Here is a 16,240-nt window from a genome sequence, read left to right on the forward strand (position 1 = left end):
GTACACGTGCTGGGGAGGGAGGGGAGAGGCGGGCGCAGGGGAGGAGAACGGAGGCGCTGCCGCCTCGCAGACGTAGGCGCCGGCAGCTGAGGAGCCGGAGAGAAAGTTCCTGGGGAGAGAACGTCCGCGGAGGGGCGACGACGAGGCCGCTCGCGGCGCCGGTCGGCGGGTCCCGCGCGTCCAGCCCGTCTCCTCTTGTGCGGACCGGGCTGCTGGGGCTCGGCTCACCGGTCAGCAGGGGAGCACAGCGGGTGCGCTGCGCCGCCGCCTCCAAACTTGGAGGGGGAGGATGCTGCGAGTGGGCGCGGCGGCGCGGGCCGTGGGGGCGCATTGAGTGCTCCCAGCGGGCGCCCCGGGGCGAGCGCGCCGACACTCGGACTGCGCCAGCCCAGCGAGCCAGGGCCGCCAGCGCCACCGTGCCGGCGTCGCCTCCTCGCCCCGGAGCCATGGTGCGCGGAGCGCGCACGCTGCGCGCGGGACTCTAAGCCCCCGCGGCACCGCGCGCCCCACCGCCTCTCTTCCTTCTGGGCTCCCCAGTCGTCCTCACCCGAGTGCCATGAGGCTTTGGCCCGAAGCTCTCGGTCTCTGAGTCCCGCTCCGCCTGCTCTAGCCCCAACACAGCTCAGCTGCAGAGAGGATTCCGGCGGCTGAAAAGATCTCCACCCCCTCCCAGGGGCTGCACCCAGGCGCCCCGGGATGGCGCTCCGCGGCCCCCTCCGGCCGCGCAAAGTTCGCGGGAGGCGAGAGATGCTGCCGCAGCAAGTTGGCTTCGTGTGCGCGGTGCTGGCCCTGGTGTGCTGTGCGTCCAGCCTCTTCGGCAGTTTGGGTAGGTGCCGGGTGCAGGCTGCCCCGTCTTTGCCCTGGAGTTGGGGGGCATAGGCTGGCGGGTCAGCTTCGAGATGTTTCTCTCCTACCCCCTCTTCGCCAATTTAGTCTCAAGGATTCATTCAGTCCCCTCCCCGCTGGGCAGGTGGGACGCACCCGGGAGGGCTGGTGCCCGCGCTCGGAGCTGTGGCGCCTGCTCTGAGCTGTGCGCGGCCCCTGGGGGCTTTAGGTCGTGGCTGCGCATCTGTTACAGTGAAGACCAAAGAAAGCCTGAACTACTGGCCCCTTGTGCCGGAATTCTGCCCCTGGAGTGCACGGGGAAGGTTCAGGGCAGCGGTGGGATCCAGGAATGGATTCTCTTGGTCTGGGGAGAGCAAAACGGAGTGGTCCGCTATCCTTTTCTGCGGGGCAGCGAGGGTTGTGCCTCGTGTCCCTAGAAAGACCAGAATCAGGTCAGGGATCTGTTATGGCTCTCAGCCCTCCCCTCGCCTCTGCCCAGGTCCAGAGGGGCGACCTGCGTGTCCTTCCTGACGCGTCCTCCCCAAATCCTAAAAGTGTGGGGCAGCCTGTCGCCGCGGGGGATTGCTGCCATGTTTCAGCGTTGCTTCTCTCACCTTCTCTTAATCCCCACGGAAGGAGAGGGCTGATGTCTGTGCCACAGTCCCCACCCTCCTCCTCCGAAAAAGGAACCCAGGGAGTTGGGCGTCCCCTAGGATATGCAAATTTGAGATGGAGTAGTAGGAGAAAGAGAAGAAACTTACCAAAAAATGTGGGTGTGTGGGGATGGGAGTCCATGTACAACCTTCCGAAGCATCCCTGGAATTCCCATTTCAAGTTGGACGCCCTGACCCCTCCCCCCTTTTTTTTCTCCACGTTTACAAAAGGAGGAGAAATGTAGATGATCCAGCCACCTCAGCACGGAGGTGTAAAGCCCTGTGGTCCCTTCTTGAGCAACTAGGAAGGCCAAGAGCGTCTAGAGGCCAGAGAGGTGTATAGTGCTAGATAAAAACCAGGTGAAACGTGATTGAACTTTAAAAAAATACTGCCTTTCAGAATCCACACTCTGGATTTGAGGCTCTTTCAACAGAGACCCAGAAAGGTTATTTGAACATCTTAATACCTGCAGCTTTGCAATTGGGCAAATCGGTGTGTTTTTTTCACTCAATTACACACACCAGAGATAACAAAATGCCTAGAGGCTCTTAGATGTCAGCATTATGGAGGAGGCATTATTATCGGCTGAAGCTGTGTGTGCATCCGGAGAGGGAAGCAAATACTGCAAAGGTCGGCAAGAGAGGATCCTTTTATATTTGCTAGGTGGGAACTACTTTCAGCAGTTTAACCAGGGTTGCTCACTGTTACTCGGGTATGACCCTTGGAGCATCAGCATTACCCAGGATCTTGTTAAACGTGTGCTGAGTCTCAGGTGCACCCCAGACCTGCTGACTCCGGATCTGCATTTTAACATGCCCAGGTGATGGGTGTGCACATTCAGGTGGGAGAAAGTACTGGAGCAGACCCCACCAACCTTCTCTACCAGTTTGCTGACTGAACTGACCAATTTGTAGCCTCTACTACCATGGCAGGGGTTGCCCAAGTGTGTTGACTGGAAGAGAACTTAATGGTCACCTCTCCAAATCTGACTTGTAGTTACTCAAGGTGACCCTATAGGACAGAGTAGAACTGCCACGCAGGGTTTACAAAGGTCTTAATCTTTATGGAAGGAGACTGCCTCATCTCTCTCTCATGGAGTGGCTGGTGGGTTCAAGTTGCCAACTTTTTGGTTCTCAGCTGAATGCTTTGACCCCTGGCTTTGAGTTGGAATCAACTTGGCAACAGTGGGTTTAATTTTTTTTTTTTGAATCCGAACCCTGGAATCCCTCTGTGCTGCAAATGGTGAAACACTCAGCTACAAACTGAAAGGCTGGGGGTTTGAGTCTACTCAGAGGTGCCTGGGAAGAAAGACCTGGTGACCTTCTTGGAAAAAATCAGCCACTGAAAACCCTGTGGCTCATGATGCTACTCTAACGCGCATGGGGTTGCCATGAAGTGGCTCAACAACTGGATCCAAACCTTTTGTTGCATCTGTGAAGGGCTTAGGCCAGAGAAGTCTTGCTCAAAGTCAGGTCACATATTGTTGACCTATCTGGTATAGAAACAATGAACTACAGTCAGGAAACACCATTGTACATAAGTGGGTGAGATAGTACTTCTAATAACTGTCACTCCCTACAGGTGGCTCTCAGTAGTCAAAGAGGGCTGGCTGTTCCTGATGCAGCTTGATACCCAGGTGGGAGGTCAGTTGAGATGATGGCACTACATTGACTTCTTTTTCCATCCAGGGCACAAAACAGCTTCCGCTAGCAAACATGCTCCACCAGACTCATGGAGAAATAGAAAGCTGATGGCACCAATAAATGGGACGCAGGCAACTAAGAACTGCACAGATCCTGGTAAGAAACAGATCTCCCGCTGCCCGATGGCATTTGGCCCGGCCTGACACAGTGCTTTTGTGGACAGTTGCAGCCAGAGCGGGGAAGGGTGGTTTTGTGCACCTGAGTGGGAGAGGGTAGCTGACATTTTGAAAGGTAACGTCCAGACGATAATCAGGTATGCCACTGAGCAACTCAAGTGCCTGCTTTATCCAACAACTGAAAAGGTCACGTTCGAGAATTTAAAACATTTATTTTCATTCTCACAATGCTCCTAAAGGCTAAATGTTCTCCTTGTTCTCTTGATTTTGCTTGTTTGCCTGTGTGGCATTGTTTGTTTTCATTGTATCTGTTTGCTGGGGCTCTCAGGGCAGCCAGTCCATGGAGTTGACTCTGGCTGATGGCACGTTGGGATGGCCCATCAGAGTTGGGATGGAGCTGGGAGCTGCAGGGTGGCACTTTGGGACCCTGGGGCCCCTTCTCTGGGGATGTGTTACACCGTGGGAGATGGATTCTGCTTACCCTGAGAGGTCGTTATTATTATTATTTTTTAAATTTTGGCAAAAGTATTTATAGCCAAAGATACACCATTTCAGCAATTTCTATGTGTATGATTCTCCGTGTACGTGACATCAGTTACCGTCTTCATCTTGTGCTACCGTTCTCTCCCTCCTCCTCCATATCTTTAACTCATGGCTAAATACCAATGGTCTTCCTCCATTATCGTTAACCCACTGCCCCCTAAGCTTCCCACCCAACATTTGCCCTGCTGTCAATTTCATTATACATAGATTATTTGTGAAAAGAGCACACTGCTCAAAACAGACGTACTTTATGAATTAAGATAAGCTATTTTTTTTTAGTTCTAGGAAGACTTCAGGGCGTAGTTTTGGTTACAGTTTAAAGATTATCTCAGATGATAGTTTTGAGGGCTTATCCAGCCTCCATGGCTCCAGAAAGTCTGGATTCCACTGAGAAATTGAAAGTGTATTTTGCCCTTTTGGGAGGTGGTTTTGATGTTCTTCTTCAGACTTCTCTAAGGGGTGAGAGACTGTAGGGATCCTGGATGACATGTGAGCTATGGCAGGTATGGCATGTGCCCTGGGTGTCACACGAAAGGGGCACCACTGAGCAGTGTCTATGGACCATCACAGTTGCCATTGCGAGCTATGAAAGATCATTCAGAAAGTTAAAGTGAATCCTTTCTGTTTGCGAGGCTCCATAGGTTAAGGCAGAGTGTATGATCTTGCTCTGAGTGTTGTTGTTGTTGTTGTTATTTGCCGTCGAGTCAGCCCCGACTCGTAGCGACCCCTCCTTGGGTTTCCGAGGCAGTATCACTACGGAAGTAGGATTGCCCAACCTTCCTTCCCAGGAGTGGCTGGTGGGTTTGAACAGCCAGCCTTCTGGTGAGCAGTCAAGTGCCTTAGGCACTGCTCTGAGTGTAGAAAAAGCAAAAACTGAACAAAAATGACCCTGAGCGCATCATGGAACCGTCTTTATCAGTGAAAGCAGGGAAGGTGCAGTTGCCATTTTCATGTAGTGCCGTGATGTTCAGTAAGAGATGAGTAAGCTTGGACTTGTATTTTTGAGCTGATAGTATGGGGAAGTGATCTAAAAGATGGTGGCAGATGTTTGGACAGGGGTGCAATTTTAGTGTTAGCCATAGGTGCTATTTTTCCATAGATCCACCTCCGCTCGTCTGTTCTCTTGCCATAGGTAGGTTTTGCTTAAACAAGTGAAGAAGATTCTCGGGAGAAGAGCCTGTATGGAAAAGCAGCAAGGGGTGTGAAAACTGCCCAGGCCTCAGACAGCTGGACTTGAGCTCTGGCTCCAACTCTTGGGTCTTTGAGTGGAGGACCCAGTGGGATGATGTGTTTGGACACTATGAGGTTTATCATAGCCAGGGACCACTTGGCTTGTCCACTTAGTTGCTGGGCAAGTCACCTAATGGCTTTGCGTCTCTGTGTCTTTACCTGGGAGATGGGCAGGACAGTCCTTGCCTGCTCCAGGGCTGCTGAAAGGGGCTCAGGAGGCTCTGGAGGGCATGTGTGCAGAAGGCAAGGAAACCAAGGAGCAACACTGGGTGACAGTCCTGTCATACTCTCTCGGGCAGGTCTTGCCCCATTTTCCAGGTTAGGAGAGACCGTGGGAGGTGGCACATTTTCTAAAGTCGTGAAACTTATAAGTGGTGAAGCTGGAATGAGGGTCTAGACCTGTGCCCATAAAATGTTCTGTTGATTCTGCTGGGGCCCTCCCCCAACCAAACCAAAAACCAAACCCACTGCCATCAAGTCGATTCTGACTCATAGTGACCCTGTTGGACAGAGTGGAACTGCCCCATAAGGTTTCCAAGGCTGTAATCTTTATAGAAGTATACTGCCTCATCTTTCTCCCAGGTGGACTTGAACTGCTGACCTTTTGGTTAGCAATCCAATGCCCTAACCACTGTACCACCAGAGCTTCTCCCTTCTGTGGAAGCCTGGTCTAAAACACCTGCTGTGCTCTTTTCTTCACCACCAACTTCCCTTATCCCAGCAGGTGGGAGAACACAGGCTGCAGAAAAGTGGCTGGGGTTTCCTTTGAACCTGGGCCAGCTTGGATCCTGCTGACCCTGTTGTTTAATTGCCCCCGATAGTCGTCTTTCTTCTTCTTTCTTTGCCAGAAGTGGTGGGTGTGTGTGCTGAACGCACACGTGCTGGGGGTTGTGTAAGGCCAGGGTCTCCAGGCTCCACCCACGTAGGGAACACTGAGCTGCTCTGAGTAGAGAGTCAGGGTTACTGCATTTTCAACCGGTGTCTAGTTCACTGCACCCTCTGGCTCGGGTCTCCTTGAGTGGCTTCTGTCACACGCAGTCTGGGCATGTCGACGGAGTCCCATTTCTCCTGATGTTGTTGTTGTTGTTAGGCGCTGTGGAGTCAGCTCCAGGTCACAGTGACCCCGTGAACAACAACTGAACACTGCCCAGTCCCGTGCCATCCCCACAACCACTGTTGTGCTTGAACCCATCGTTAAAGCCAATCCGTCTTGTTGAGGGTCTTCCTCTTTGTTGCTGACCCTCTACTTTACCAAGCATCATGTCCTCCTCCAGGGACTGGGCCCTGCTGTAACATGACCCAAGTCAGCGAGACAGTCTTGCTATCCTGGCTTCTAAGAAGCTTTCTGGCTACACTTTCTCCATGTCCTGAATCGTCACTGTACTTTTTGTATAAGCAGTCAGTTGGCAGAAAGACCTGACCTTGCCCCTTTTGTAGAGAGGGAAGGGGAGGGCGAGTGGCAACATCATTAGCAATAATTAACATTTGCATCCGACCTTGTGTTGACTGCTTCCGGAATCGGACCTGGCACCCAGCCAGGACTCAGTAAATATTGGTCGCATGGTGGAACAGAAGTGCATTTTGATGTATTGAGCACTTTAATCCTGAGAGTGGTTTTGCAAAGAGGAGGACCATGAAGCTCAGAAGTTTAGTGACTTTCCAAGAGCACTCGGCTGGCGCGAGCCTTCCCGGGCATCTGGCTCTGAATCCTAGGCCCTGCCCGCTCCACTGCGCCTGCTCCCAGCGCACCCCCAGGCCGGGCAGAACTGAGGCCCAACTTGCCTCCCAGCTTCTTTGTCCCTGGAGCGTGAGACTACCCGCCCCTTTCCTATTTCACAAGGAGGAGTGGCACAATTGGGTAGGCACTCAACTACAAACTGAAAGGTTGGTGGTCCAAACCCACCCACCCAGAGGTGCTTTAGTGAGGAAAGTCTGGCTTCCAAGATTTCACAGCCTTGCAAACCCTAGAGGACAGGGTTACTGCCACAGATGAGTCGGAACTGACTCAATGGCATCTTTTTTTTTTTAAGTGTAGCAAGCACCTGTTGTGTGTCCAGCCCTGGTGGGCACTTGATGGGGGAGTGTAAAAGGGCCAAGATGCAGCCCCTGCTGTCAGCTACCTTACAGTACTAGAGAGAAGACAAGCTCTCAACTTGGAGACAACTCAGTGGTGATGAAGGACTGCAGTGGTGTCCCAATGAGCCCGTGGCCCCCAAGGAGCTTGGGGGAGGGTGAGCGGTCTGTTGTGGTTCTGGTCATCTTCTTGGGGGTTTAGATGAAGCAGCCCTCATTGCAAGCACAGAAAACCCCCCCAAACTGCTCAGCAGATTAGGGAAATGAAGGAACTGGGAAGCTGGAAGTGGAGGACCCAAGGTTAAGAAGGGACTGTGACTCGGTTTCTCTCTGCCTCTGGACTTCCGCAGTGTGGAAGGTTGTATGGTTGCAGCTTTGTGTTCTTCCCAGGCCCCAAATGCTGAGAAGGGGTACCTGTCTCTGCGTGGTGTCTATAGAACTGCAGAAGTTTGCTTGGGTGAGTTGGGTTTGGTCACAGGATCACCCTGAGCCAATTGCTGGGCACCCAGGACTGGGCTAGACTTAGGCCACAGACTCCGCCTCCAGAGGGAGGACACGGAAGCCCCTCCCTCCTCCAGACAGGCCTAGGAGTGGAATGGGGGTGTGGGGGAGGGCAAGGCAAAGACTGTTCGCCATAGCATCCCAGCCTGGGTTGGTCTAAAGTGACAGAAAGATGGTAGTCTGCCGGCCTTTCTACGCATACAGGAGTTTCCCCATAAAGAATTGGGGGGAATTCTTGCATACTCTGGAGGCTTCCCTCTGCATTGTCTCCAAAGCTGGAGGGCTCTTAGTCCTGGGTACCCCAGGGGAGGTCCTCTAGGGATGTGGGAGGATGGGTGCTAAGACTTGCCTACAGAGTCAAAGCTCCCACCGAGCTCCCACCCACTGTTTGTGTTCACCCCACGTGAGTTCGCATCTTTGCCCAGAGCCTGGTGACTTATTTCCATCTCATCATCTGTGTTCCAGCTTACATGCCCTCCACCCCAGCCAGGCCTCTCACGGCCCCCAGCCACCCCGCCGCATTACCCTATATTGTTTATATGACGTGTCACCATCTCAGTAGGTCCCTGGGTGGCACCGGCAATTGGCCATCAGCTGCTAACCTAAAGACTGGCAGTTCGAACCACCCCTTGGAGCTGCGGAATAAAGACCTGGCAATCTACTTTGCTGGATGTTAAAGCCAAGAGAACCCTATGGAGCAGTTCCACTGTGTAACACAAGGGGTCGCCATGAGTTGGAATCGACTCAGCAGCAGGGGGTTTTTATCACCGTCTGAAATAGTTTATTTATTCATTGGGTGTATCTCCTTGAGGGCTATCTCATTGCTCACCGGTCTGCCCCAGGAGGGAGTGACTGTTGTTTTTAAGCTTTGTCTACTCTTTAGCAAGTGGGAGGGCCCAGGTGGCCGGCTCCAGACCTCACAAGTATTAGAAGCAGTAATGATGGATAAATGAAGCAGTTACTGCAAAACGCCACATGAGATGCCATTGAATAAGAGACAGCGCTTCCATTGTGGCCCTTCATCATGGCTGCACATTAGAATCACTTTGAGACATGTGTGTGTGCGCGTGTGCGTGTGCGTGTGCGTGCATGTGTTCCCAAGCCCCACGTCCAGAGGTCTGGTTTTGTTCTGGAGCTTGGGAAAACAAGCTTCCCAGATGATTCCAAGATGAAGCCAGGGTTGAGCCTTATCGAAGGCTGCTCAGGGTCGCCTGGGAGCTGCTTGTTGTCCTGCTGTTGCCCTTGCCGCCGTGAGTTGATTCTGACTCATGCTGACCCCTATGTTAGAGAGAGTGGAACTGATCCACAGGGTTTCCTGGGCTAGAATCTTAACGGAAGCAAATTGCCAGGTCTTTTCTTCCGTGGTATCACTGGCTGGGTTTGAACTGGTAACCTTTTGATTATTAGGTTATTAGTTGAGCACAAACCATTTGCGTCATCCAGGGGCCTTGGGAGCCCTGGTGGCGCAGTGGTTAAAAGTGCTGCTAATAGAAAGGTCAGTGGTTCAAACCCACCAGCCACTCTGCGAGAGAAAGATGTGACAGTCTGCTTCCACAAAGATTACAGCCTTGCAAACTCAATTGGGTAGTTCTGTTCTGTCCTATAGGGTCGTTGTGAATGGGGGGTTGACTCGACAGCATTGGGTTTGATTTGGTTTAGGGCCCTTGGGAGCTTGTTAGGGATGCAGACTCTTGGGGCCCACCCAGGATCGTCTGCTGACTTGGAATCTGCATGTTGACGAGATCCCAGGCAATTCATATGTACACTTGCACTCAGAGCCCTGGCCCCAAATGCTGCCTGCCGCCTCTGGTGCTCAATAAATATTTGAATGTTGAACCAAAGCTAATACTTTATTTAACATAGGGATTTTCCTAAAAAAACAGTTAGTTTTTTAAAACAGGGAAGCTGGGGGGGGGGGGGAAGCCTGCTTCATTTTTGGCCATTGATGTCTGTGGAAAATTCATTATTTAATTTCTCCTCAGAGGTTTAAAAGCACCACCTGGGCCTGTGGGCCTTAGATCTTTATTTTCATGGTCGTGCAGAGAAAGCACACTATAGAAGAAGATTGCCCAACCTTCCTTCCGAGGAGTGGCTGGTGGGTTTGACTGCCAGCCTTCTGGTTAGTAGTCAAGTGCCTTAGGCACTACGCCACCAGAGCTCCCAGAAAAGGAAGTTGTTGTTGTTATGTGCCGTCGAGTCAGACCGTAGGCCCCTGTAATCCAAAATGAGGAAATAGGAATGAGTGGCAGTGAGTTTGAGCCTCTTGGAACCAGGACGTTTCCACACATCTTTGCATAGTGGCACCTGGCATTACATGACAGCTAAGGATGGACCTAATCCATGGTATTCCCAGCAGCCTCATGGGCATGTGAAAGCTCAAAAATGAATAAGGAAGATCAAAGAAGAACTGATGCATTTGAATTGTGTTGGTGAGGAACGCCAAAAATACCATGGGCTGCCAGAAGAATGAACAAATATGTCCTGGAGTAAGTGCAGCCAGAATGTTCCTTAGAAGTGAGAATGGTCAGACTTCATCTCCTATACTTTGATCATGTTATCAGAAGGGACCAGTATATCATGCTTGGTAAAGCAGAGGGTCAGTGCAAAAGGGGAAGACCTTCAACGAGATGGATTGACACAGTTGCTGTGACGATGGGCTCTAGCACAGCAAGGAGTATGAGGGTCTGCAGGTAAGAAACACCTGAGGGGCTTCTGAAAACACAGATGCCATGGCTGCCTGAGAAATCAGAACCAGTGACAGACAAATTCTGTGGCCAGCTTTTGTAGTGTCTGACAACAATACCCCAATCCCTACATGGCGACTTCCTTCTGGTCGTTGTCCCACCAGAGACCTTCCGTGATCATTCACTCCAAAGTAGCCTCTGAGTCTCTGTGAGTGTGGTCTTTTGGTTAAACTCTTTACAGGGCACTAATTCTGTCCGTTGTTAAGTTGTTTTTCTCCTCTAGCTACTACACAATAGAAGAGGTGAAAGCCTCGTTTGCTTTTTGCAATCATAGCATGAGCTTCCGTTTGGGGATGCTGAGAGAGTAATGGGTAGTCCCTGGGTGGTTCGAGTGGTTTTTGTTCTGGCTGCTGACCAGAACACTGGAGGTTCAAGTCCACCAGAGGCACCTTGGAAGAAAGGCCTGGTGTTCTATTTCTGAAAGACAAGCCATAGCAAAGCGTGTGGAGCACCGTTCCACTCTGACAATACGTGGGGTTGCTGGGAGTTGGGATCGACTTGGGGGCAGCTGGTTTAAGGGGGTGATAATTGCATGAACCTCAGAGGGTTGTTAGGGTTAAATAAGTTACTGCTTCTGGAGAGTGAGTGTCACCACAGTCTGTGTTTAGACATTCACTTCTGTTTTCACTGTTGTTATTCTTTGGTATCTGCCTACCCCAGAGCTGATACAATGCCTGTGTATAGCCGGTGCTGAGTAACTATTTGTCAGTTGAAATTTAAGAGAACAAATTAAGAAGTAAACAACATCTTGCTAACCATTTTCTCTCTCTCTCTCTCTTTTCTCTTCTGGAAACAAATTGCTTGTTTTGATTTTTTACCTGTTGAGGATTTGCATGCTGGAGGATGACATACCTGGTAGGACTCGCTTCTGAAATAGCAAGGCTGTTTGATTTGGGTCTCACTCCTGACAGTTGGGTGTTATTGTACAGGTTGGCTGTTTAGCTGGGGCGGGCGTGACTCCCCCATTCTGACACTGGCTTTCCCAAGGCCCGTGTTTGAAAAATGAGAAGTGGTGGACCTCCACTGTCACCTGCTGTTTGCTTGGGTTTCCAATCCCTAGGCCTCATGTTGACGAAGACAGAGAAAGGAACGAGGTTGATTCTCCCCACTGTGGTGGGAGGGATTGAAATTGTCCTTTGCTGTTGTTGTTGGATGCTACGAAGCTGATTCCAATTCATAGCGACCCCAAGTGACAGGGTAGGATCACCCCGTAGGGTTTTCTAGGCTGTAAATCTTTAAGGGAGCAGATCACCAGGTCTTCACCTATGGAGCTGCTGGGTAGATTTGAACTGCTCACCTTTCAGTCAGCAGCTGAGCACTTTAGTTGTTCCAGCACCACCAGGGCTGATGTAGGACTTACTTGATCATGTTTGCCTGTACTCTTCCCTAATTTTTTCAAAATGCCTGGCATCTATATGTGTCCATGGAAGGGAGGAGGGCTGGGGTGTGTGTGTGGGCTGCTGAGAGAGTTCCTGAGGGTGCTCGTGGTCACAGCGTTTCAGGGGAGGGAGGAGTCAGGTGCAGGAGGGAGATGGAGGATCTTTTACCACCGGCTGAGCTCTGACTGACCCTTACTTTTCCTTCTGCGCCAGGGTTGGGGTAAAGGCCACTGTGGGAGGCATGAGTGGAGTCTCGTGAGGGGTAGGTCCTCACCCAGGAGGTGGTGCTGAGGCAGGCTTAGGAGGTGAGGTCACACAGCAGTACTGGCTGTGAGAGGTCTCTGCAGGCATCTTGCAGGGAGCAGGGTATGGAAGGCAGGAGAAGGTGGGAGTAGGCGGGCGGGACCTGGAGCTGTGAAGAGTCCGTCACGACCAGTGGGCGTGGAGGTAAAGTGGCTCTGGCAAAGAGATGGAGTCTTTGGGTTCAGGATAGAAGTCTACAGAAGGCGCCTTCCACAGGCTCGGGAGGCACGGTGTGAATCCAGAGTTCCAACGTTGTTATATAAAAGCACATCCTGAGCTCGCTGGTAAAGGAAGACTTGACCTTATTTCCATGGGCAGAGAGATCACAGTTCAGTTTCTCTCCTGTGTGGGCAGGGGGCAGTCTGGGGAAGGGGGTTCCTGATAGAACAACGTCCAGAGAGCCAGGTGGCTTCTTGGGGAGAGTGCCACCAGCCACCTCAGGACAGGCTGGCAGGGCTGCCATCTGATCAGTAACAGAGGCCGAGGGTAATAGCAGCCTGCCATCGTCCTGCCTCCTCTTTCCTTCTTTGAAGAGGGGAGAATCTTTCACCCTCGTCTGAGCTCTGACTGACCCTACTTTTTGTTCTGCACCAGGGCTGGGGTAAAGGCCACTGTGGGAGGGGTGAGTGGGTCTTGTGGGGGGTGGGTCCTCACCCAAGAGCTGGTGCTGAGGTGGGGCTAGGAGGCGAGGGCACACAGCGCTATCGCCTGTGGGAGGTCTCTGCAGGCATCTTGCAGGGAGCAGGGTGTGGAAGGCAGGAGAAAGTGGGAGCAGGCGGACGAGACCTAGAACTGCGCAGAGTCCATCGTGACCAGCGGGTGTGGAGGTGCGTCAGGATCAAGGCTCTAGTCTCAGCTCTCCCAAGATTCCACCCGGGATTCAGGCCTGTTTGACTCTTTTTAATGAAAGGAGGTTGCACAGGATAAGGACCCAGATTTCTAGCAGCCAGAAAAGGGTCCTGTCCAGCAGGCATCAGCTCTTCTTGGGGGTGGACGGCAGTTTGACGTAGTGACCTTGGCCAAGTTGCATAATCTTTCTAGGCTTCAGTTTTCTCTTTCGTGACATCTCCCGCCTACCTTGCATGGCTGCTGAGAGCAGAGGCGGATCTACAGGGGGCCAATGGCAATTCGTGTTAACTTGCTGAATGACCTCTCACAGCTGGCAGTGGAAACCATGATGGCTCATAGAAACTGCTCAGTGGTGCCCCCCTCAGGTGGCACCCAGGGCATGCATGTGCTATCCTGCCATCCCTGCTGTACCCCAGATCCGCCGCTGCATGAGAGGTAGCTCACGGGGTGTGCAGGAATGTCTAGGCGGCGCCCAGTACAGGGCAGGAGTATCCTCATGTCATTATGGCTGACACCTACTCACTATATGCCAGCAACAGTGCTCAGAGCTTTTCTATCCATTAACCTACCAGCTTCTGAAAATCAGCAAATGAACTAGGTCACAGCGGTCCGATCACCCCACAGCCACTCCTGGGGAGGCGCAGGCCTGGGCAGTGTTTTCCTCTGCTGTGCGTGGTCGCCAGGGGTCGGGGGCTGACTCGATGACGGTGAACAAGAACAAACCCTCTAAGGCAGCTGCTGTCATTGTCTCCCCTTTGCAGACAAGAAAAAGGAGACACAGAGAGATTAGGTAACTAGGCCAAGGTCACCCAGCCAGCCGGAAGCGACTTGTTGTTGATAGTGCTGTTGAGATGGTTCCAGAACAGAACGCAACACTCCCTGGTCCTGCCTGAGCTCACTCTCGCTGCTGTGTTTCAACCCGTTGCTGCAGCCCTGTGACAGTGCTGAGAGTCATCCTCTTGTTTGCTGACCCTCTCTGCGCTACCAACCATGATATCTTTCTCCAGGGGCTGGTCCCTTGTGCCCTAAGTACATGAGACAGTCCTGCCATCTTCTAAGGAGCATTCTGGCTGTACTTCTGCCCAACAGATTTGTTCATTCTTCTGGCGGACCACAGTATATATATACTCAGTAATCTTTGTCAGCACCGTAATTCAAATTCATCAACTCTTTCGTCTTCCTTATTCACTGTCCAGCTTTTGCACACATAGGAGGCGATTGAAGATACCGTAGCTTGAGTCAGGAACACCTTAGTCCTCAAAGTGACATCTTTGCTTTTGAACACCGTAAGAGGTTTTTTGCAGCAGATTTGCCCAATGTAAACATGCCAGAAGTAGAGCCAGTTTTTTTTTTTTTTTTTTTTTTAATTTGGGTGGGCTAAGCTGTGAGCCCGTTTCCTTATCTATAATTACTAATAAATAGGGTAGAAAAAGAAAAAATTACAGATTGAAGGCTTCTATTGCGACCTTTCCCTCTGTTGAGGTCCTGAGGGTTCCTCTGGCAGACATGGGGTGCCTGTCTATTGTAACAGCAAACATCTGTGTGGTCCTCGCTTCTTGGTATGTTTTTAATACAGCTTTGTTTGCAATCAAAGTTTTTTTTTTTTTTTTTTTGCCTTATCCAAACTATCGGGCCCATCTGCTAGCAATCTCTTCTCCTTCTCGGGCCATCTGCTCTCCTGTGACTTCCAGATTCTTCACTCCCGATGCCACGCCGCAGGCCTCCTGTAGTCCACGGTGCACCCACGCACCTTCCTCTTGAACTTGGGGGAACATTCCTTACAAAGTGAAAAATGGAAACCGCAGAGCTTGGGTGAAGAGATCCCAGGCATTCGATGCAACAGAAAAGTTCAGTGCGTGAAAAGGGATCTTTTGTTAGACATTGTGCTTCACTGAAGAGTCCATTGAAGCAGAGCATTTTACGAAAAGGGAAGAAAACGAAATGTGCTGGGTTAATTTATTGTTTTCCCTGAAAGAGCAGTGGCTACCTCTTTGGAAAGGGACCAGGCAGTCCTCTGTGTTTGGGGTACGGAGGTGCTCTCTGCTGGATGGGTCAGCCCTTGCAGATGGGGAGGTGGGACCCGACTCACCACTGCCTTTGCTAATTCGGTCACTGCACGGCTAGTCCTGAGTCTCATTGTAATTGCCCGAGGAATCAAATGCAACATGGATTTCTCCAGGGTTTGTGTGCTCTGCACTGTACTAAGCTCTGAGGCTGGAAGAGTTCTGGCCCCTGCTGTGTGTGCAGTGGAGTGGGGGAGACAGAGCAGCTTGCCCTGAGAAATCACAGCATCATCTCCCATACCTGGAGGAATGCTTGCTAGCAACGCTGTGTCTCGCTCATTGGCTGTCTGAGGGGAAAGAGAAAACAAACACCTCCTAAGATTACCAGGCACCATGGTAAGTAATTAGGCTTTGGGGATTTAGCAAGGAGTCAGGGCTCGACCAGGGCTCCGGCTGAATCGGATTACTTTTCTTTGTTGTTATATTTTTTAAAACAGAGCTGAGGGGGCTGGGCACTGCCAGGCATCTGCCGCTGCTGCTCAGGAAGATGCATTTGCCCTTGGTGGTGAAGCTGGCAGACTGGTTCAAGGTAGTTTTCTGAGCCACACTGAGGTCGCACCTGGATTCTCAGGTGTTCTGGGCTCAGGTATAACTCATGGCCGATGGCAGTGATGATAATGTGGCCTTCACCAGGTCTCCTCCCTAACCTGTGAACTCCTCGAGGGCATGGACTATCTCTGTCCGCTTGGCTATAGGTCCTAGCTTGGGCTCTGACATAAACTCACTGTGCAGCAAACGGAGACTGGATGGACACACCCCCTCATTCTGCTCAGCAGGTGGCTATGCCTTGCGGAGGGGACTGATTATCTTGTCGGCTGACCCTGGCTGACCCTTCTAGCCTGTTGACACCTTGAGCAGATTAAGACATGCAGCCAGGAGTAAGGATGTTAAGGAGTTAAGAACATAGACTTTTTTTTTTTAATTGTAATTTGGGTGAAAGTTTACAGCGCTAATTCATTTTCCACATAGTTCTACACATTTTGTTTCCTGACATTGACTGCAATTCCCCACAATGTAACTGCTCTCTTCCCACTTCCTCCGTGTTCCATGTGTCCTTCTTTCCTGTGCATTCTTGCCCCCTGAGCCATCTCCCTGTGCAAATACTGCCCTTCTATTCGCCCATGATTGATTGTTCTAAGGAGTGAGTGTCCCTACCTGGTGTAAGTATTTGCCCTATATGCCTGTCTGTTGTTTGGCTGGAAGGCACAGGAATGAGTTCAATTTCAGGCCCCAAGTGTGACTAGGGGCCATAGTCTC

The 16,240-nt window shown here is 51.5% G+C and overlaps 1 protein-coding gene across 1 annotated transcript in view; it reads left to right on the forward strand.

The window, feature by feature from the left end:
* The first annotated feature begins 696 nt into the window (after positions 1 to 696).
* The window catches only part of SLC24A4 (solute carrier family 24 member 4), a 218,705-nt gene continuing 203,161 nt past the window's right edge, over positions 697 to 16,240 (forward strand). Inside the window, 2 exon segments of the mRNA XM_007944500.1 lie at positions 697 to 826; positions 3,168 to 3,278. Of these exon segments, the coding sequence (XP_007942691.1) occupies positions 697 to 826; positions 3,168 to 3,278 (241 nt within the window).

This window comes from Orycteropus afer, unplaced genomic scaffold, assembly GCF_000298275.1.
Source record: "Orycteropus afer afer isolate SDZICR_OR568_19922 unplaced genomic scaffold, OryAfe1.0 scaffold00127, whole genome shotgun sequence".
In the NCBI taxonomy this organism is placed as follows: Eukaryota; Metazoa; Chordata; class Mammalia; order Tubulidentata; family Orycteropodidae; genus Orycteropus; species Orycteropus afer.